The sequence below is a fragment of the Perca flavescens genome, chromosome 2 (assembly GCF_004354835.1).
Source record: "Perca flavescens isolate YP-PL-M2 chromosome 2, PFLA_1.0, whole genome shotgun sequence".
NCBI lineage: Eukaryota > Metazoa > Chordata > Actinopteri > Perciformes > Percidae > Perca > Perca flavescens.
In genome coordinates, this window is record NC_041332.1 from 35,948,586 (window position 1) to 35,971,226 (window position 22,641).

The 22,641-nt window shown below is 40.5% G+C and overlaps 1 protein-coding gene across 1 annotated transcript in view; it reads left to right on the plus strand.

Moving 5' to 3' along the window:
• Window positions 1-22,641, plus strand: part of rims1b (regulating synaptic membrane exocytosis 1b) — a 106,280-nt gene that overhangs the window by 49,126 nt on the left and 34,513 nt on the right. Inside the window, exons 6-17 of the mRNA XM_028589848.1 lie at window positions 4,420-4,460; window positions 6,084-6,194; window positions 6,667-6,766; window positions 7,365-7,488; window positions 7,944-7,990; window positions 8,128-8,240; window positions 8,327-8,457; window positions 9,724-9,895; window positions 10,626-10,779; window positions 16,532-16,685; window positions 17,808-17,924; window positions 20,247-20,309. Coding sequence (XP_028445649.1) covers window positions 4,420-4,460; window positions 6,084-6,194; window positions 6,667-6,766; window positions 7,365-7,488; window positions 7,944-7,990; window positions 8,128-8,240; window positions 8,327-8,457; window positions 9,724-9,895; window positions 10,626-10,779; window positions 16,532-16,685; window positions 17,808-17,924; window positions 20,247-20,309 — 1,327 coding nt within the window. The remainder of the gene's footprint in view (window positions 1-4,419; window positions 4,461-6,083; window positions 6,195-6,666; window positions 6,767-7,364; window positions 7,489-7,943; window positions 7,991-8,127; window positions 8,241-8,326; window positions 8,458-9,723; window positions 9,896-10,625; window positions 10,780-16,531; window positions 16,686-17,807; window positions 17,925-20,246; window positions 20,310-22,641) is intronic.

Sequence of the window (22,641 nt, forward strand, 5' to 3'; positions counted from 1 at the left end):
CTTCAGTGGTTTAATAGCACCAGACTTGAGAATTAGCGCCGCCAGTTGTTTATCTCAATGTGCCCATGCTTCCTAATACTCGCATAACAGTAAGTGGAAGGAGTTATGTGGAAATTTGTTTAAAATGTGCGCCATTTTTGGATAGAAACTTGGTTATTGACATATGATCACCTTCAAATTTATATAGTGAACTTGTTAGCAATATGTTTTACACATCCAGCAGTCACAGAGCAACATTAGCATTCATTTGGAGTCGTGTTTTTGGCCACCTGGCAAATCCATGTCCAACGTCTAATCTTTTAGTCTTGCTTTTGGTCTCTACCGACTCCTGAAGGGAAAATACCTGGCTCTTAAGCAGCATAATGCCCCACTATGTTCATCCTGTTTGGTGTTGAACAGGTAGTGGGGAAACAGCTGCCAAATTCTGTGCTATGAGATAGGGCTGAACGATTAATCGTTTTCAAATCCTGAGTAATTGAATGTGCAATATTTATTTGCTGTTGAACTGAGGCATATCAAATTTTTTTTTTATTGTTATAACTTTAGCTTTTGTGCTAAATGTGTGTTTGACTAGCCAATGTTCCATTTCTATTAAAAGAAAAACACTTATTGCTGCAAACTCATATCCATGTTCTCATCCTTCAGCATCAGCAGTTTTGATGATGTGTCTCATGTTATAATGCTCCATGACATGTTTTATCTGTTACACAGTGAAAAAAAAAAAAAAAATATATATATATATATATATATATATATATATATATATATTTATAATATTCCAGATATTAATATTAAGTCAGTACCTGTCTAACGTGTAAATATTAGCTTTATTGGTTTTAAGATATAAATCAGGGGATGAGAATTCACACACAGTAGAATGGACTGTTTGCAGATTCCACTGGATTACAATCTCTGATTTAGTGGTTAACATAAAAATAAGCTAAACGGCTCCACTCCCACTAGTGATCATCAGAGGGTCATAACAATAGTAGTAAATAGCCCAGCCATATTTCCAGGAAAGTATTAATTTATCTTTATATTTTCTTGCAAACAACCTAATAGTAACGTACAAGTATGCCATTACCTAACATAATCTGAATTCATTTAGACCTGGTAAACATTCTGTCAACTACAGCGTATTTGACAAGTAAGAAAAGTTGTAGAAGTACACAAGTTTAATGCAGAGCACGAGCATTGAGGCAATGCGTTCACATATCTGGGATTACAAGCTTTGTTTTTTGTTTTTTTCTCTCACAAAACAGACATGATGGATGCTGTTATGTAATTTTCATGCAGAAACAGTTATGTATATATTCCAAGAATCCTCTTAGCAGGATTATTGTGTTTGCATTGAGGTTTCCCATCGTGCCCAATGAATTGCATCCCACCGGATATACAAGTCTCGGAGACTGAGGCTTTAATGTATAGGAATAGGCGGTGGTGCCCTGCCCTGCCTGAAGGTTATTTACACCAGGCGTCTCAAGAAAAAGTCTCGTCTGTTGAGGTCGGGAAGCAGGTTTGACTCAATGTTTGAAGTAAAATGGAAGCAGGGAGAGATTTAATATAATTGGGTTACTTCCTTGGTGTAAAGTAGAACACCAAGGTGATAATGGTGCCGAGGAAATGGAAGAGGAAGCCTGCTGTTGGGATGACACTGTGTCCCTGTGCACCTCAGTTGTGTGTGTGTGTGTGTGTGTGTGTCCATTTAGGCCAGAATTACTTCAAAGGTGCCCAGAGGATGAGCATGAATATTGTTGTAATATACTGTACTACTGTATATGTTGGTGCAGGAAAGTGATTTTCTTTGACTTTTGAAAAGTTACGCTCAATCATAACACCTTATGTCTTTAATGTGTCGCCTGTCTTTTCCACTATGTAGCGCATCAGTGCAAATTTGAAGTCGAAAAAGAAGCCATTGCTTTAACTCTGATGCCAAATTCTGATATTTAGCACTGATGATTCAGATCTTTTTCTGATGTCAGTCTCTGTTGTACTTAGTGCTGGAAGCAGCCTTGATCCAGAACCATCATTGGAAGTCAGAAATTGGACATTTGAGTCAGTTAGGGCTTTCCTAAAATTTGCTGCAGTATGAATGCCGAAAATACAAACTCACTGAATAGTAGCTAATGTTCTCAGTAAACATTTTGGTGGTAAAACATTATATTAGTAGGGTGCAAAGTAACAAAAAAACCACAATTTACTCTGATCAATAAAGTTATTTCAAACCATTTAAAATCAAAGATGCATGGTTTGTACCTATAGATCTATACATTTTTTGTTTTTAAAATAAAACTATCCCCCAATTTGCTTTCCTTTAAAATCGAAACGGTACAAACAGCACTCCATAAATCCCAAGGAAAAAATATAATAAAAAGGAACTCAAAATAAAATAGCACAACGTGGTGTGAACATAAAACAAAAAAAGCACTTTCAAGCCTGAGAGCGGATTTCACTTTGTGACAAAAACAAAATACCTTAACCCAGGAAGCCCTAACCCTAACCCTAATTCTTTCTTCTGGAATGTTTTAATCCAAACCACCATCTTTTCAGTCATTTTCTCTCAAGTCATTTTAGTGCCTAAACTTAACTGTCATGTTGACTGTGTGATGCTCACTTTTTTCAGCAGAGGCAGGGATATGTAGACCAGAAAGGGAGAAATCACACACATCCCCCTTGGAATCTGGATCTATAGGTTAAATGATCCCATGCTGTTATGTAGGTAGTTTGTGTAGACCTTGTGCTGGAGGTGAGCGTTAAACAGGTTGACGGGATGTAGAGAATTTTTATACATCATGTTGGAGGGATTTTGTTGCGCTTGTTCATTTTCGTGACTGCAATAGGTAAAATAGCAGATGGAGCGGAAGACACACACACACACACACACACACACACACAGTTTATCAAGAACAATACTATGTTAATACCTGCAAAGAGCGGCTGCTTTGATGTCGCATCAGTTAGAAGAGCAGCCCAGATTTTGTAATCTGCCCAGCATGTTCCCTATCCCAAACCAAAAACCCCGACTCAGCAGTTCAAACTGTGGAGTCAGCATTTATCCTCTCAAGCATTCTCAGTGGACTTTCAGTTTTCAGATTAGCAGCACTGGAGTCATGTCTACTCAGACTTTTTTTTCTTTCTGATTTCCAGAGCAGTAATTTTTTTTCATTTGATTCTCAATGTATGCTACAAAAAATGTGGGTGCATGTGTTGCCTATGTATTTTCCATACAGTTGAAGGTTGAGTCTCTCCCTTCCTGCTCTCTTTTCCCCAGAACCTTCCACTGTATCGTTCACTTACCTTGAAACTGAAGCTCTTTAAAGTCTTTTTAAATCCCCATCTGATGTCATCTTCCTGTTATTTTATGCATGTGGTGGAAAAATGGCCACAAACCTGACAGGCTTCTCTGGTTTGGTGCTGGACCAGTTAGTTCTACTCGAGCCGACCATCTGTCAGTGTTAATGAGAGCTGGACTACTCTGACAGGCACTGGTGTCTTTGTCCCTGGCCAGGCTCTGGCATGAGCTCTAGACAGGCCAGCACAATGAATCAGTTTGATTAGGAGTCAAGTTTTTTTTTAGCTGTGGTTCTGTAATGCTATTTTAATTGGCTTTTCTCACTACCATTATTATGTAACTTGTATGTCTTTGTGATTCTTTTTTTACTTTTACTTACTTTACATTTAATTTCAAAAAGAGCATTGTGAGGAGGTATATTACAAAACTATATATTTGTCAAGGTGGACATGGTCCATACGTGGATCCTGCCAAAAGAAGTATACGTTTGAGCATTCCCACAGTATGTCTATAAAAGTGACCAGTGTTTCAGGTTGGGAAAGATGTATAAGAAGGATGGGAAGACTATGACAGAGAGAGGCCCTGACAACAGTGCCCCAAACTGTGTCAAAAAATTTTCTTTTTGCCTTTAGCCAAGGAGTTTATGCTTTCTGCTTGGTTTGTCTGTTTGTTGGTTCGTTTGTTCATCTGTCTGTCTGTCTGTCAGCAGGGTTACAGAATAACTATTGGCCTGATTTTCATGAAACTTAGCAGAAAGGTATAGCACAGGCCAAGGAAGAACCTATACAATTTTGGAGTGGCTCTAAGTTAGAGGGCGGATACACAAAATATTTTTCACCTTTGTTAACATTGTGAGATTGGGCATTTGTGCTGCATACATGTGGTGTCGGAATAATCTGAAAAATTAGTTCCTGACTGGTGAAATTCACACTGCATAAACATTGTAAGATAGGACATGTCTTGGCGGAGGACTGCAGTCTCCGAGTGCCCTTCTAGTTTAATATATAAAACCTCAAATCTTTTTCCCAGTCTCTCCTACCTGGAACTATAAAATATACATTGCATAAGACATACATTTCTGCTGGGTACTGACTGAGTCCTATTTCTCTTTCTCTCTTTCCGTGCAGGTGACTGGGACTGCCATTCTCTAGATCCTACAGTGTGGCATGTAAGTTTCAACAAACATGACAGATTCAGAGCATTATTATGCTGCGTCTTCCCCGATTACTTACAGTAACTCACATACACATGCAAAAACACATATGTAGTATATAAATCCTACATACTGGTTCTTTAAGGACCAGTATGTAGGATTTAATGGCATAGCTGTGAGGTTGCAGATTGCAACCAACTGAATCCCTCCCTTTCCAAGCGTGAAATGGTCAAACGTAACGTGAAAACGCTAAAGGCCCTCTCTAGAGCCAGTGTTTGGTTTGTCCGTTCTGGGCTACTGTAAAAATGTCAGGCTCTATGGAAGAGGACCTGCTCCCAGTGTAGATATGAAGGGCTCATTCTAAGCTCAGGAAAACACTTGTCTTCATCCTTTCAGGTTTCAGGTGATTATGCACAAATTAAAACATTATTATTCCCTTATAAGACAATCCGATATGTATGTAGATACATGGGCTACGATACGGTTCAGGGAGGATACATTTTAATCTGGAACGATTCAGTGCGATTCGATGTTGAAACCATTTAGTGCGATACAATAAGATCCGATTCAATCTGATAGATACAGTTAATATTTGTTTAATGTACACACATTCATTTCCCATTATAATTTAAAATAAGCCAATTCTTTCAAAAGAAGCATTGTCTATCTTCAAATGAATATATATTTTGTAAAAGGGGCCAGAGAATAGTAAAGCCAACGTTTGAGGCTGTTCGAATACACTGTAACTTCAACTTCATTAGCTAGCCTCTTATGACCAAAATAATCCACATCAGCTCCATGTTAAATGAAACTGCCTCCTTGCTGCTGTAGTCAGTAGAGACAGTAACTCAAACACAGGTCCACGTAACACAGCCATTGTGAGCACTCCAATACTAATCATATGCAGTATTACGTGAGTAATATTAATAATCACATGTGAGCACAATAATACTGTTGTGAGCGTTAGCATGCGGGTAGCGGACTTTTGTGCTAATGTAACTGAACATCTTAGAACATATGAACGCCATTATAATCTTAACACACCCAAATACATATTATACCAGTCTGCTCACATGTTTAAGAACACATGGATGGATGACTCACAGACCGCAAGTACAATTTATGTCATCCACAATGTATTCTGCAAACCCAAACAAAGGTACAGATTGGCTGATCCCCACCACATCGAATATGAATGACCAAGTCCTTAATCACAGAAATGGCGAGGCTTTTGTCTCCCTCGCACATAAATACACACCTGTCTCTTTCAACAGCATTGCGCACACCACAGCAGCTTCGTTGACTTGACAGCAAAGCTTAAATCAACCGATTCGTAACGTCAGAACCGGGACATAGGCCGAATCTTGGTCCATTTAGACCGATGCAGGGGTCCGGATACCGATTTGTATCGGTGAATCTTTACACCCCTAATAATTAGAATATTATATTCCATTTCTGCCATTAGATCCCCCTAAATCCTACACACTGGTCATGCATTAATTCATTTGCGCATAATTTTTACATACAATTACATAGTGTATAATGAACTGAGTAAATTTACAATTTCCTTACCTCTTCTCTGTTTTCCCTACATTCTTCCCTAACCTCCTTCACCATGCCTCATAACTTTTCCTATAGCATCCAGTTACATGGCAGCCGTCCAAAGAGGGCGACCACCTAATCGGACGCATCACGCTGAGCAAGAGGTCGGCAATGCCCCGCGAGGCTGGCTCCCTCCTCGGCCTAAAAGTAAGCAGACAATCACCCACATTCAGACCTGGATCACACCTAGCTAGTATATAATCTGTTAGTATTTGTTTTATCTTCAGTTGAGTACTAAATGAGCTCAAACTGGAAATAGTGATGTTTTGTAATTCCTATGAAAGCTGCGTGGTTAACACTGGGTAACGGACATTGAAATTGATACAAATATGTAGAATAGTGCCCGTTGAGCAATGACTTGTCTCGCATTGCCAGACCTTGCTCCACAGTGCCGCGGAGGAGGGTCTGGCTAGTCCACACAGCATTCCGGGATGGGAGAAAAACGTGTTTAGTATACTAAACGTAGTTTAGAATACCAACAAAAGGGAAAGCGGAAGGTGACGGACATCCGGCCGAAAATGGGGGACATCTGGCAGAATTTCCGCCGGCACCTGAATAATCCCCTAAATGAAACGTCGTCATCGATTCATTCATTCTCCTTTCTCTCCTTTGTGTGCAGGTGGTAGGAGGGAAGATGACAGAGATGGGGAGACTCGGGGCCTTCATCACCAAAGTCAAGAAAGGCAGCCTTGCAGATGTTGTGGGACACCTACGAGCAGGTGCAAACATTGTTTCTATATTGTGCAGGAGCTGCAGATGACTCAGCAGGTGTTGAAATAGCCTGAACAAAGAGTAACATCTAGTGGGAATCAGTGCTAACATTGGCAAGCTAGGAACTATTTAGCTTGTTAGCTTGCACTTTCTGAGTGGAATAGAAACTTAGCAGCTTACATATGTTGAATGTTATAAAGTTGAGATGGCTTGACTTGCTTTCAGCTGATAGCCAATACATGGCCAAAAGTGTCTTGTATCAACATTTGTAGGTTAAACAAAGTGTGACAATCTCCAGAAAACAGTGTTGATAGCAACGTCAGCTTTCAGATGTTAGCCAACTGCTTCGAAAAGAAGCACCCACTCAGACTTAAAGTTATTAATTTCCACAAATATGTCCAAAAACAGTTTCATCCTCTTGAAAAACATGCGTAATAGCTGCATTAGCATTGTAGTTTATATTTCCTCACAACAAAAGTGAAGAGAATTCCAATTTCAGTTTGACTTCAGGATGTACAAGTCTGTGTTAGTTTTTCTAATCAAATGAAATGCGAGATGAGCCTCAGGCTGGATCATCATTATGTATGTCGGCCATCTTGGTTCCAGGTGACGAGGTGCTGCAATGGAATGGGAAGTCATTGCCTGGGGCAACTAAGAAAGAAGTGTACAACATTATCCTTGAATCCAAGGCTGAACCTCAAGTGGAAATAGTTGTTTCAAGACCTATAGGGTAAGATTAACGTCATCAATATGCAATAATTATCATTAAAGTACTTGAACATTGGCATTGACAGACACTTTTGATATGTCTCCTTCCTTTATCTCAAAGCTCTATCCACCGAATTATGTCCAAAAACTTCTTGAGAAAAGTGTATAGAGCATATCAGTAAGTAGTGTTGATGTAATGGGTGTAGCCCCTTCCCCTCACGCCTTCCCTGAAATCCTGAGATCCAAAAGATGAATCCCTTTTTCCAGTTATCCTTTTCTCCTCTACTACCCAACCCATTTACATGTAAACGTGTATTTGATTGACTGCTCGCCCTTCTTCTACCTTACAACTGTTTGTCGACATGAGTCTTTCACTCATTCATTCAGATGAATGTTTACTAAAGTCCTGTCTGCCCATCCTGAAAATATCTTTAAGTATATTCTGTACTCACTGACTCTCTTTTGCTTTTTTTACAGAGACATCCCAAGAATCCCAGAGTCATCCCACCCTCCTCTAGAATCTAGTAAGTAAATACGTGCAGTATTATTGGCTATATATGGCTATAAGTAAAGCGAGAAATACACTCTTCAAAGTGTACTCTAAGTCTAAATTTTGGGGTTGATTGTGTTTTCTAAAAACTGTTGTTCTCTATAACAGCAGGCTCCAGTTCCTTTGAGTCGCAAAAGATGGACCGTCCCTCGATATCAGTGATGTCCCCTACCAGCCCCGGGACCCTCCGAGACCTTCCTCTGGTACTGCCTGGACAGCTCTCTGTGAGTATCTGAAAGAGGAGCCATGTGGTCCATGTGAATGGATATAAACATGCATAGAGGCTAACGATCTCCACACATTTTTACAGGTGAAGCTGTGGTACGACAAAGTGGGCCATCAGTTGATAGTCAACGTCCTTCAAGCCATAGACCTGCCACCCCGACCAGACGGACGACCCCGGAACCCCTATGTCAAGATGTACTTCCTGCCTGATAGGAGGTAAGTCAACAACTTGCCATCATCCACCCTTGTTATTGTAAAGGTCCCATATTGTAAAAAGTGATATTTCCATTTGTTTTGTGATTATAAAGCAGGTCAAGGTGCTATATAAATACTGTGAAAGTATCAAACAATCAATTCACAGAGAAATGCACACAGCCTGTATTCAGAAACTGTGCCTTTAAACAAGCTGTCAGGACTTCTGTACAGTTGTGATGTGTGATGTCACAACTATATATACAGTACAGGCCAAAGGTTTGGAAACACCTTCTCATTCAATGTGTTTCTTTATTTTCATGACTATTTACATTGTAGATTCTCACTGAAGGCATCAAAACTATGAATGAACACATATGGAATTATGTACTTAACAAAAAAGTGTGAAATAACTGAAAACATGTCTTATATTTTAGATTCTTCAAAGTAGCCACCCTTTGCTTTTTTTGATAACTCTGCAAACCCTTGGTGTTCTCTCAATGAGCTTCATGAGGTAGTCACCTGAAATGGTTTTCACTTCACAGGTGTGCTTTGTCAGGGTTCATTAGTAGAAGTTTTTCCCTTATTAATAAAAAAGCAAAGGGTGGCTACTTTAAAGAATCTAAAATATAAGACATGTTTTCAGTTATTTCACACTTTTTGTTAAGTACATAATTCCATATGTGTTCATTCATAGTTTTGATGCCTTCAGTGAGAATCTACAATGTAAATAGTCATGAAAATAAAAGGAAACGCATTTGAATGAGAAGGTGTGTCCAAACTTTTGGCCTGTACTGTATACATATATATATACAGTATATATATATATATATATAGGTAGAAAGAGCAGCTACAGTGCGGTTACAGTCATTCCCTGGCTGCAATGAGGGCATGAGCGCAGATGCGGAAGACCTGGAAACGCTAACCGATCAGAGCAGACTGGGCTTTTTCGGGAAGGGGGCTTAAAGAGACAGGCGCGGGGCGTTTTGGTAGCTCACCAGGTTGAGCGTTCGCCCTGTGTACTAAGGCTCAGTCCTTACCACGGTGGCCCAGGTTTGAGTCTGACACGTGGCCCTTTGCTTCATGTCATTCCCTCTCTCTCCCACCATTTCCAGTCTTCAGCTGTCCTATCAAATAAAGGCCAAAAATGCCCCAGAAATAATCTTAAAAATAAAATAAATTAGAGACAAGTGCTAAATCGGTTTTTGAACATAAAAGTGTGTAAATTTAATGTCATTGTCAGAAACATGCTTGTAATCTAAACTCTGTGTGTTCATGCCTTTGTGTTAGTGATAAGAGTAAACGGCGGACTAAAACAGTGAAGAAGAGCGCTGAACCCAAGTGGAACCAGACCTTCCTATATTCCCATGTTCACCGGAGGGACTTCAGAGAGCGCATGCTAGAGATCACAGTGTGGGACCAGCCTAGAGTCCAGGAGGAGGAGAGTGAATTCCTGGGAGAGGTGGGACACACATGATATCTATATACTTCTAGATTTTTTACACTGCAATAATTTGCAGATAGAGCCGTTGCAGCTACATTACCTGCATTTCTTAATGCTGTAATCATATGTGTTTTTCTTATGGACAGTAAAAAGGAATATAGTGTCTATACTATAATGTTACATATACAGTATATGCTATGGAGTTCTCTGCACTTCTGCAGACCACAAACAAACCGGTGCAACCAAGGCAGGACACAACAGCACAAATAGCAAAAAGAAATTGCCGGTGCAACACGGATGTCTTTTACTTGATGATTTTATTTCTTAAGGTGCATAACAGTGACTAACATTTCGATGTGTAGTTACATCTTCATCAAAGTCATTCTCTCTGCTGATTCCTCTCGTCTGTATCCACTTTTGTCTTCATAAAAGCTCAGTTTTGTGGTTTGGCAGCTCCTAAAAACTTTAGTTATGGGTTCTTTACATTACACATATGACCACACAGCAACTTTTAGGCATTTTTCTGTTGTTTGCTAGCAGACGAAATTGACGAGGAGGCTCCTTCACGCAATACAAGTCACTGGAGAGCGGAGAATCCCCCCCCCCAGTGGGGGGATTGAAGTGGTTCCACAGACACACAGTCCCAGCTGCCCAAACCACTCTGACAAAGTGGATCCACCCAACTGTTTCTCTTTTGCTCACTCATCTGCCTCTTCCACCCTTTATCTCCCTGTCCTCTCTCTCTCAGATCCTGATAGAGTTGGAGACGGCCCTGCTGGACGACATTCCTCATTGGTATAAACTCCAAACACATGACATGTCCTCTATACCTCTGCCCCAGCCTTCCCCGTACCTCCCGCGCAGACACGTCCATGGAGACAGCCCCAGCAAGAAACTACAGAGTATGTCTGCTTTTATACAGTATTTTAAGTCTTTGTGTGTATACATATGTGTGTGTTCATGTTAGGGCTGCACAAAACATTATTTCTTTCTTTCTTTATTTATCATTATTGCAATATCAACTGGCGAAAGAAAGGCTGCGACGTATCGCAAAAGACACTTTTTTGAGTTAGTTGTTCAAAGTTCAAGTTCGATAGTTCTGGAACAATTAAAGAAATATAAATAAGTCTAATAATAATAATAATAATAAAATACATGTAAGTTTATCTAGAATCACATATACTGTATTATAAAATAACAACATGAAATAATAATATATAATGAGCTGAAAATGTTAGATAAAAGAACTGAAATATATATGAATGTATCTGATATTTATATATGAATAAAAGCTAACATTATGTAAGTAGGAGCATCAGGATACCTTATTGCCACATGGTTATATTGCACAATAGAAATAAATAAGCAGCGACATTTGTATTGCACATTGCCATTTCCAGAGTTCAGTTGTGTTATGGCAGTTGGGAAATTTGGGCAAGCTATTTTTCTTTGCCTGTTGGTGTGTATTCTGGGTTGAAAGAAAATATCATTCTTTTTTTGTGGTGCTTTTATGTTCAATTCAATGTTCAATTTGTTCAGTAGCAGAATGTTAGAAATTATTTCCTTTCGTTTGTTTTAAATCCAATAGCAATTTGTTGTATTTTAGCAGAATACTGAAATACTGAAATGCAGAACTGACTACACTTAATGATCTGTTTATTTATCGCAAGTAATATCATTATCGCGATATTCAACAACGTTATCACCAAGGGTGTAACTTTGGGGGGAACGTTTGTTTCAACATTATGGGGGACAAATTATAACCGGGGTATCTAGGTCTTCCCCTAGGAAATTTTGAGCATCAAACACTTCATTTCCTGCATTGTGGTGAATTCTTCTGCAACAGTTTGTGCCTTTTCTGCATCCAGGTATGGTGCAAATGCCTTTATTCATGTGAATATTATTATTATTAAAGCTATAGTGTGTAGTTTCTGTCACCCCCATGAGGAATTCTAAGTAATGACAACAAAACTGTCTGCGCGTCCACATGATACAAGCCTTCTGTGATCAGGCACCCCCCTCACCCCTCCTCCCACAGCTGCTAGTAGCCAAGGAGGACACGGAGGATTAAAAACAACAGGATGGACTCTTCAGAAGAGCATAGTCCTACTGAGAAATCCAGAGAGAGTTGGGTGGAGCTGATAGTCTTAATTAGCTTTGTAGCTCATTTGGCAATGGCTTGAATATAACGGACATTTATTAATATCAAAAAGTTACGCACTGAAGCTTTAATTAACTAATCTGCTGAATTGTTCAAAACTTTCTGCAGATTGAAAACATTACATGTTTTGAGATGTTTCTTTTAAGGAATTATGGACATCTTAACAACAAATATTTGCTGGCCACAGCATTTACTGACTTTTTCACTACATTACCCCTGGCCAGTTTTTATTATTGGGGGATAAGGGGGTTGTAACCCCCCTATCCCCTGCATAAATTACGCCTATAGTTTTTGCATATTTTTCTCATATTGTGCACCTCTAGTACATGTATGATTTAATCCCTGTTTTGTGACCCTACAGTGCGTCTGAGTGTGTGCTTGCTAACCTTTCCTTTACTGAGCTTTCTCTCAGTGACAACAGAAACCTCTCAACCTTACCCTGTCCTCTCTCTATGTGTGTGTGTGTGTGTGTGTGTGTGTGTGTGTGTGTGTGTATGTGTGTGCAGGGTCTCATCGCATCATTGATTCAGAGTTTGATGATGGTTTGATGGTAGTGACTAAAGGTGGGTGGGGGACATGGTTACCGAGCATTTTCCTTGTAGTAGCCTGTAGGCGTCCAGCACTGGGTGAGAGAGCGTCTTCTTTGCATCCTCGCTCCAACTGTTTTCTCAAACCTTCCAGCCCTCCTTTTTTTTTTTTTTTTTGGGCTCCACTGTATGTTTTAATTTTTTTAGAACAAAATGTACCCAAATTTAAAGTAATTAATCTGTGCTGTGTCAGCGAAAGGCAAAACTTTTGCAATTTCATCATATTGCTACAGGACTGCAGATGTTTCTGAACAGCAGTGTTGTAGTGCTGCAGTTTAGAAGTGCACTGTACTTCACTGAGGCTGCAGTGAACGGCTTCTCCTCTTCTGCTGGCCCGCAGACACACTGAAGCACTGAGTGCATGTTAGACTGTAGAGTAGGGCTGAACGATTTCGGGAAACAAAAATCTAATTGCAATTTTTCTGCCAGATACTGCAATTACAGTTTGATTTGCGATTATTTCTTTTAGCTCCATATTGCACCTTCTTCGATCATGTTATCATAAAGTAATAAAAATAAATGAAAAATAGGGCATTTCTTTAAACAATCTGTGATATGTAACATTATTCCAGCATTTATCTTATGAAAAAATAATAATAAAAAGAGGAATTGTAAATGTTAAACCAAATGTTACACCAGACATTAGACTAAATATTGCACATTTTTGCACACAATCGCGGTCTTAACGATTAGCTAATCGCATTCGTTGAAATTTTGATTCCGATTTGAAAACGATTAATCGCTCAGCCCTACTGTAGAGCTACAGTTGTTCACAGAGTTTCCTGCCATTCTCCTGCATGCTTCCAGTCCTGCCCGGACTTCACTGAAAGGACAATGAACAAGTACACTAGAATCTTTGTGCTATTTTTGGCCAATAGAATCACAAAACTGCTTTGCTGTTTGACTGTTTCTGCTGTGGCACCTGTCAGATGAAATGTGGACCTGGTTTTAAATATTTATAACTTTTTTATGGTTCATTTTGGCATTTACAAATGCCAGATAGTTTGCCACATGAGGGAGTTAACCATCCTGTTATCCTTGGGGTCAATTTGACCCCATTCAATGTTTAACATCTCTAAAAAAGTGCTTGACATCATTTTTTTTGCTTCATATTGAATGACTTTTCCTAATTTAATGGGGACAACTGGGTAAACATAAAATTAACATAATGATATATTTTCAATGTCCTGTATGCATTTTGTACACATCGGTGTTCCTTCGGGTCAATTTGACCCCAGGCTGTTTTAGCTGTAAAAAACATAGAAAATATGAACATTTTACACAAATTTGCTGAGATTGTTTTGGCTGATATTGAGGTCACTTTCTCATGCAGGTTGTTGCAATTTACCAATCTTCAATTCCACTCCCCCCACCCCACACACGCACACACGCACCCACCCTCAGTGAGGGAGGAAAAATATTGTTCCCGCATTCTGAGAGAGGGAAAATATTGTTCCTGCACTCTGAGGGAGGGAAGATATTGTTCCCGCACTCTGAGGGAGGGAAAATATAGTTCTCGCAGGGATGGTTTGTATCACATGGTACACAGGGGAGGGGCGAACATATAAAAGCTCACACGCAGGCACCGCGGCCTTCTAAACCATTTATTTTGGTGCGCGATGTGCTCTCTCTGTACACTCACTTTCATTTGAAAATGGCCTGCGAGAAAAGGTTTTCTGTCAGCAAAGTTTTGTCACAGCTCTTTGACACTGAAAGTGACATAGAGGAGAATGTTTCTGAGACTGAGGATAATGTTGAGGAGGACCCTGATTATGAGGCATAATTTTATTCTTATGCAAACACTGAGCTTACATTGTAATCTTGTGCACTAACAACGCATTGTTGTATTTTGTTGACACATTTGTGCTTGTGCACTATGCTATGCTATGATAGATAGATAGATAGATAGATAGATAGATAGATAGACAGACAGACAGACAGACAGACAGATAGATAGATAGATAGATAGATAGATAGGTAGATAGATATGATAGCGTTTTATTATTATTAGACTCAAGGTCCATTTAGAAAAACAAAACAAAACAATTTAGGACCAGGCAATTTCCGGGAGCAAAAGCGTTCATTCCGAAAGTTACATCGCTGGTTGAGTTTGCTACTTTCTTCAGCTGGTCTTGAACGTTCTGTAGCGAGCGACACAGAGCGTGATCAGTGGGGTAACAGTTAATAGGGGTCCCCTCTCACTCAGGCCCCCAGGAAGTGCACCAGGCTTTGAAGCAAATTCGACATAGTGGCCAAAATATGGAATTACAACGTCACGTTATGCCCTCTGGCCCAAAATGACTTTTTTTTCTATTGACTTACACGGCGAAAGCAGAGATGGGGACTCGAGTTTGAGTCGTACACACAGTGACTCCAGACTTGACTTCAAAAGTCCTCAAAAGACTTCAGACTCAACTTGGACTCGAGATGCATGACTCGTGAACAATCCTTTTATATTTTTAGTCAGTGACTGATGAGCTGAATGTTATTCCCCTCCCTGCGTAACCTATAACCTACCTACGTAACACCTAACGTATATCTGTTGTGCGGCCACACGTGAGAGACGACGACAAAGATGCTGTGCCATTCATCAGAAGCTTTGGCTTTCCAAACTTCAGACAACAAGGCCCAAACAAAAGAAGCTGAATGCTAAATATGTGGTATTAAGATAAAGGATTCTGGCTCAACCACATCTGATTTGAACAGGCACCTGAAACTATGCAGTGTTCTAAGCAGCCTGGATGAAACGCAGCGGTGACACAACACTCATTATAACCACGAGAGACTTGAGACATGAGTTGGACTCTAGCTCAAAGACTCGAGACTTGACTTGGACTCTAGCTCAGAGACTTGTGAGCATCTATGGGCGAAAGAGACGTCTGTAAATCAGTGGACAAATGTTTTTGTACATAACAACCCCCGCAAAATGACTCGTTTCAATATCAGAATGTGATCCATTCGGTCCGATGACATGTGGAAACTCTAGAAGAGCCGCACAATTAAATCATTTATTCCTCGCGTAAGTTAGCGTAGGCTCGGAGGTCTCTAGTGCGCCTGCTCTATGGGCTGCATAGTGCGGAAGCATGCCAAAATTGTTATTCACAGTTTTCATGAAGGCTTCATGCGGCACTGAGCAACTCTCATAGGAATCAACCATGAATGCAGTTCTTAGTTTACATCCCTCTCAATACACTACACAGTGTGTACCTAATGCACTACTTATAAATATGTCCTGCGCCGGAGAGCGATCTGTACCCAGCATGCTGTTTGGCGGTATAATAGTTAATAGGGATCCCCTCTCCAAACACTGCCCAGTGTGTACATAACACACTACTAATAGATATGTCCCATAGTTCACAAGAGCTCACACCTGACACTGCACTAGAAAATAATCGAAGGACAGATGTACAGAGACTCCTTCCATTTTAGTTTGATTGTGACGTACCTTGTGGATCACATGTGTATGACCTATTCTTTGTAGCCATAGTTGTTAAGTTTCTCCGAAGGGGTTAAAAGCCTGAACTATTATCTCATCTGGCACTCCATGCAGTGTGAAACAAGAACTGAGAGATGCAAATCTCACTGACCTCAGGTCTGACAGAGACATTGCAGAAACAGTCTACTACTCAGGCTAGCTCACATGACTAGCTAACCTGTTAGCTGGTCATTTGCCTGTAAAACATCCTGATGTGATGTTCTACAGTCTGTAAGAGAATGGCATCTGTAGTGGTAGTCAGTAGCACAAGGCTGACAACTAGTGCATCCTTATCAGACGACACACAACTAATGCCTGGATGTGTGTGTGTGTGTTTCTGTGTGTTTCCATGTGTTTCCATGTGTGAATTGTTTTTTTTGCCCTTGTGTGTGTGTTTGTTTGTGTGTGTGTGTGTGTGTGTGTGTGTGTAGATGCAGAGCGTAACTCCAGGGAGAGAGAGCGGGGCAGTACGTTGGCAGTGCCGGAGCAGCAGCGGCCCGTCCAGCACCGCTCCCGTTCAGTGTCTCCACACAGAGAGGACTCCTGCAGGGCTCGGTCGCGGCCCGCACACGTGCCCATGCAAAGGTCAGCAACACCACAATTACCTGGTGAACTAGTGGAGTGTGTGCTTTCTGTGGTGACCATATTCCAGATTCAGCCAGCATCCAAACGGTAGTCAGTAGGTTAGTTAGGCTAGCCCTCATTTTCGTCCGGGTGTCCATCACCTTCCGTTTCAGCCTGGCGCACAGAATTCCGTGAAATGATCATGAATCATTAACACCACATTATGTGGTGGTGGCACGGAATGTGTGAAAAATCCATGTGGCCACCACGGAAAACAATGCCAATGTAAAGTCAATGAGAAGATGACGTAGCATTAAGAGCGACTACGGTAGCGAGTACTATGTAAAGCCGAAATTCCGCGTAGAGAGGTTGGTTGGGGTGGTGGATGGGTCAAACATAGGACTTTCACCCAGGAGACCGGGGTTCGTGTCCCGCATGTCACATTTCCTAAAGTCGCTTTCTTCTTTTCCGTCCCGTTCTTCCCGCGTGTCACAGAACCGTAAGCCCAACCACGACCTTTTCCTTAACTTAAGGGGCCATGTCGGGAATTTTCGGCGATCCATGTTCATTTCACGGAATTCTTCCGTGGGCCCATAACGGAATGTTTTGCGATTCCGTGAAACTGCCACAGATTTTGAGTTAAGGGGCCATGATCATTTCACAGAATTCTGTGAGATTTCCATTTTCTTTGTGTTATAATTCTAATATCCAGTAGATTTGTGAGGACTATGGTTAACTGCTCCTCAGATCTCTGCAGGGTAAATCCAGACAGCTAGCTAGACTATCTGTCCAATCTGAGTTTTCTGTTGCACGACTAAAACTACTTTTGAACGTACACACGTTCCACCAAAACAAGTTCCTTCCAGAGGCTATTTTGCAGCGGCACCGTTGCTCTGTCCGGCGCTTAGCGTCGTCAATGATGATTGTGATTGGTTTAAAGAAATGCCAATAAACCAGAGCACGGTTTTCTCCCATCCCAGAATGCTGTGTGGATTCGTCAGACTCTCCTCCGCAGCGCAGTGGAGGAGGGTCTGGCTATATGAGACTAGATCAAAACCAAAAGTAAGAGGGGACATTGATTAATATCACATCTTAATAAAAACCATAAAATAAATTCATCAGATATTTTTTTTATTTCACCAGGAGCCTGGATGAGATCCACCAGAACCGCCACCACTCCCACTCCCCTTCCCGTTACCAAGACTCGCACTTAGAGCACCAACGCTCTGGGGACTCGGACTACGAGTACTCAGAGGACAGGTAACCTGTTGTTGGGATCTGTGGGGATCATCATGGATGTGGGGAGGGGTTATGACTGTGTGTTTTAGGTGACGCTTTACGGTAACACTTTATAATAACCATCATAAATAAATGGTGAATTGATAGTTCATTATTATTAGTTTCTAATTTATTTTTATCTTTATTTTACCAGTAATATTCCCATTGAGAGTCAGATTCTCTCTTACAAGGGGGTCCTGGCTAGGGTTGGGTACCAAAACGCGGTGCCAATAGGGCACCGGTTCCAACGTAAACGGTAGTAACGAGACCGAATAAGAACGAACATTTTGGTGCCTCATTTCGGTGCCTGCTTCTTTTTTTTTTTGCTGCACGGGAAGCTACGTTAGCGTTAGCTAGTTGCTGGATTAAACAGCTTACGTTAGGCGGTGTAAAGTGTGACTGTATTTCCCTGGAGGGGGACCTAACAGTCTGACTGCAGCTGCTGTTGTCGGAAAAACAACACAGACAGTGCGTTCACTGGAAACTCGACAGCCTCGTGGTGCATTCATAGTTATTGGAAAATACCCTTTTCCCATCTGGTGCTTGTTTTTGTCGTTTGCCAGCAATTTACTGGTGAAATAAGTCATTGTTATTATTGTTATTACATTATTAATCAGTCATTTAATTTTGACCATATGCAATTATTTAATTAGCAATAAACAAGCCGTTCTTTAATGTCGCCAACTGTCGTTTTGTGCTCCTTTTTTATATTTTATATAATATACAATATATATAATATTATATATATTTAGGTTCAGGCACCGTTTTAAAAGTATCGTTTTAGCACCGGTATCGGAAAAAAAACAAATGATACCCAACCCTAGTCCTGGCCAAGAAAGCAGCATAAAAAGTTAAACAAACACCTGTAGTTAATATTTATTATACTGTTAACAAACACTTAAATTATGATTTACAATGTTTGCTAATTATTAGTAATATTACAATGTATGTTAGTTTCATCATTAGTTTAGTGTCATATGAAATAATAAGTTCATAAATTAAGCTAGATAGTTAATACTTTGTCAATGGTTAACAATTGTTTTTTTTAAATATGTATAAACATTATTTGAATGTTATTATAAAGTTGCAACTAATGCTTATACTAATTAGTTAATGAGTAAAATATGGTTTATAAAGCATCAAGTAACACAAATTTGGCCCCCATTAAATCTTTTTTGGCGATCTAGAAGATATGATTATTGGATTATTGGTTCACTGATAATGACTTTCTAAATAATGTTTATAGATGCTTTACAAAGTCTTAATTAACTGTTAACAAGGTATTATATTCATCAGGTGCAACTTTTATAATAGCCGTCCAAACAGTGTTTTATTGACGGTTTATAAACCATGTCTTAATTATTAACAAATCTTTATAAAATATATAAACTGGTAAGATGTGAGCAACAATAAACTCTTAAAACAACATAAATTATAGCAAAACTAATAATTAGTAAACGTTATTAATTGTCATTTTGTTGCTAGTTAACAGTAAAATAGTCTCGCTTTGCCAGACCCTCCTCCAAAGCGTGCTACTCCACACAGCATTCGGGGATGGGAAGAAAACGTGCTCTGGTTCGATAGCATTTCTTTAAACCAATCAGAATCGTCGTTGGCGGTACAGAGCTGCTGCTAAATAGTCATGCGAGAGAAAACTCAGATTGGACAGATAGTCTAGCTAGCTGTCTCAATTTACCCTGCAGAGATCTGAGGAGCAGTTAACCACAGTCCATAAATCCACCGAATTTAAAATTCCAACACAAAGAAAGCGGAAGGAAACAGTAAAGACATGCATCTGGCGGAATTTCCTGCAGCGCGGAGCAATCCAGGAAGTTGAACATCAAGGATATGGACTAAAAGTAAAATAACTATTACGGTGGTTATTATAAAGTGTTACCCATTTTACTTTTGAATTATGCAAAAGAACAAGATGCACACACATTGGATCAGTGCTGCAAGAGGCTCATTCAGCAATGATTGGACCGCAGCTCTGGTCCAAAATATACTCCCTGTATGGAGCCTTGACATGCTAATATTTACTTAGATTATATAAAGGTTGAATCCTGTTTGGGTTGATCAATGTGTGTAATGTGATATTACCAAACTACTTTCTACTAATACCACTAACAGTGTGAAACTAGTCATTGCAACATGAATGCAACTGAACTGAAATCTCAGAGTTACGATTTCCTGGTTTCTCTCATTCATAAACTCACTTTGCCTGTCTGAGTTGCCATCCTCTTCTGTTGTGTTTTCTCGGGGATTGTTTCTCATTTGTTCACCCATCGTCATGGCAATGGCCAGTGAGGTCCTGGAGATGCACAGGTCTATCCGGGGCGGGAGTGCCGAGTGCCTGCACACAAACAGGTAAAAAATATAAATAAAAGAACAGCAACCACCGCTCAGCTTTATTTTAATAAAATATGCCATCTTTATCATCATTTCCATCCTCACTATACTTTAACAACTCCATCTTAACACACTTCATGTTAATATTGCCAATGCAAACAGAGTGTGTGGGTTGTCCTAAATGCACTGTAGATACTGTAGTGTATGTGTGTGTCTGCATTTTTGCAACCGCATGAACACAAAATGTCTCAAGTGTCACATCAGGATCAAGCAGTAGGAGCACACTCATAAATTCATGCCTGACTATTTTCTATCACCACAACTGTCTCATGAAAACACACACACACACACACACACACACACACACACACACACACACACACACACACACACACACACACACACCACACTGATGACTGTGTGAGGGGATTAGAGACCTGCTCAGTGGCTGACCTCAAAGAAGGCAAAGCTCTTTTGATTAATTTTCTTTTATTTATCTTTTAATTGCATTTGATGTGTTCACTCACAGCAGTTGTATACTTTATTTTTCTTGTCTTGCTTTACGATGCATGATCTCCAATCGTACAACCAGGGGCATAGGTAGATACAGCAACACACTACCCCCCAAAATGCCCCTGTTAGTAAACGGTATCCATAAAGACATTTACAGGTAAGCGTTTAGCGTGAAAGGCAGTGTTGCGTACCCCTTTTCTGTGCCTGTGTCCAGCCTTCCCATGTAGTTGCAGCAGTGTTCTCTCAAAGCAATACATGTCCATATGTCTCCCAGACCACTGTGCTGCTTGTGCTTGCTTTGGTCGGAGTGTGTGCCACGTAGCTTTTGTCATGGTGCCGCTTTAGCTAACTAAATGGTCTGTGTTGCTTTTCCCCTCTGTATTATGCAATCCTTTAAAGGACCCTGTTGGTGCTCTCACATGTTGTAGACCTTTACCTACATACTGTACATATACTTCAATTCTGACCATTTTATCAAACCAATTTAGAAGTTTTAAGACTGATTTCCTATGTTCTATGTAGCGGTTGAAAACAGGAAGTCATCTGTGCAGTCATGGGAGCTTTGCCATCTGGATTTTGATAGAGGAGTGTCAATAAAGTGTTGCGTTCACAAGCTATGTTGTCAGATAATCAAACCTGCGAGCTAAACAATAAGGACATAATAATGAGTATATTTTCTTTTGCACTGTTGTCAAGCGAGCTAGGCACCAAGGCACTCTTCTGCAAATATTTTTTAAAAAGCCTTTATTTAAATGGCTATGTCATCTAGAAATCATAGTACATTAAAAATAGATGGATAGCAATCGACGCGTAGCGGCACAAAACGTCCTTCTTCAGGGTTTAGCCCTCAAAACACAGCTAAAACAACTTTTGAACGTACATGTTCTTCCTCTTTCTTTGTGTTGTTATTCTAACCTCCGGTGGATTTGTGAGGACTATGGTTAACTGCTCCTCAGATCTCTGCAGGGTAAATCCAGACAGCTAGCTAGACTATCTGTCCAATCGTTCTTCCATCATGTTCAACACACGACTGAAGACAAAGCGCAAGCAGCCACTGCAAGGCCAATACACTCACACTAGAAACCTTTTATAAATTACATATATAAGGACAGAATTTGTGTTTGTTGGTCGCAGCGATGTCTGTTAGCAGTTAGCTCGCTCGTTAGCCGCTGAACCGCAGCAGCATGCAGGCAGAGCGAGCAGCCGCCAGCTGTTGACCCGTGCAGGACTCCACCGTGAGCGGACTGTTTAGAGACCATGTGACGGCACGTTAACTGGTCCCTAAACGCAAACAACGTCATATCATAAATGATAGGGGAACCCAGCAACGGCGATTATGAGCTTTTCCTCCATTTTCTCTGAACTAATGTCTTGGTAGGAACAAAAGTTTACATCGTATGTTGCTCCAGAATCAGCCAGCGAGAAGGACGTCTATATTCCGATTGGTTGCTGCCGTTTGCCGCTGCTTGCCGCTGAACCGCGTCATAGCTCATTACCATAAAGTTGACCAAAGTTCAACTTTCTGATTGACGCTCAAAACGCTACGCCGACAGATTTGACGCTCCTTGCAGCTGAGAGAAGCCAGCTTCCATTGAAAATGAATGACTTCCGGTATCTTTAGAAGCTCAAGTCGGTGGCGGTGTGTACGTACAGTAAAACTACTTTTGAACGTCCACATGTTCCACCAAAACAAGTTCCTTCCTGAGACTATTTAGCAGAGGCCCCGTGGCTCTGTCTCCCAAGACGATTGCGATTGGTTTAAAGAGATGCCAATAAACCAGAGCACATTTTTCTCCCATCCCAGAATGCTGTGTGGACTAGTCAGACCCTCCTCTGC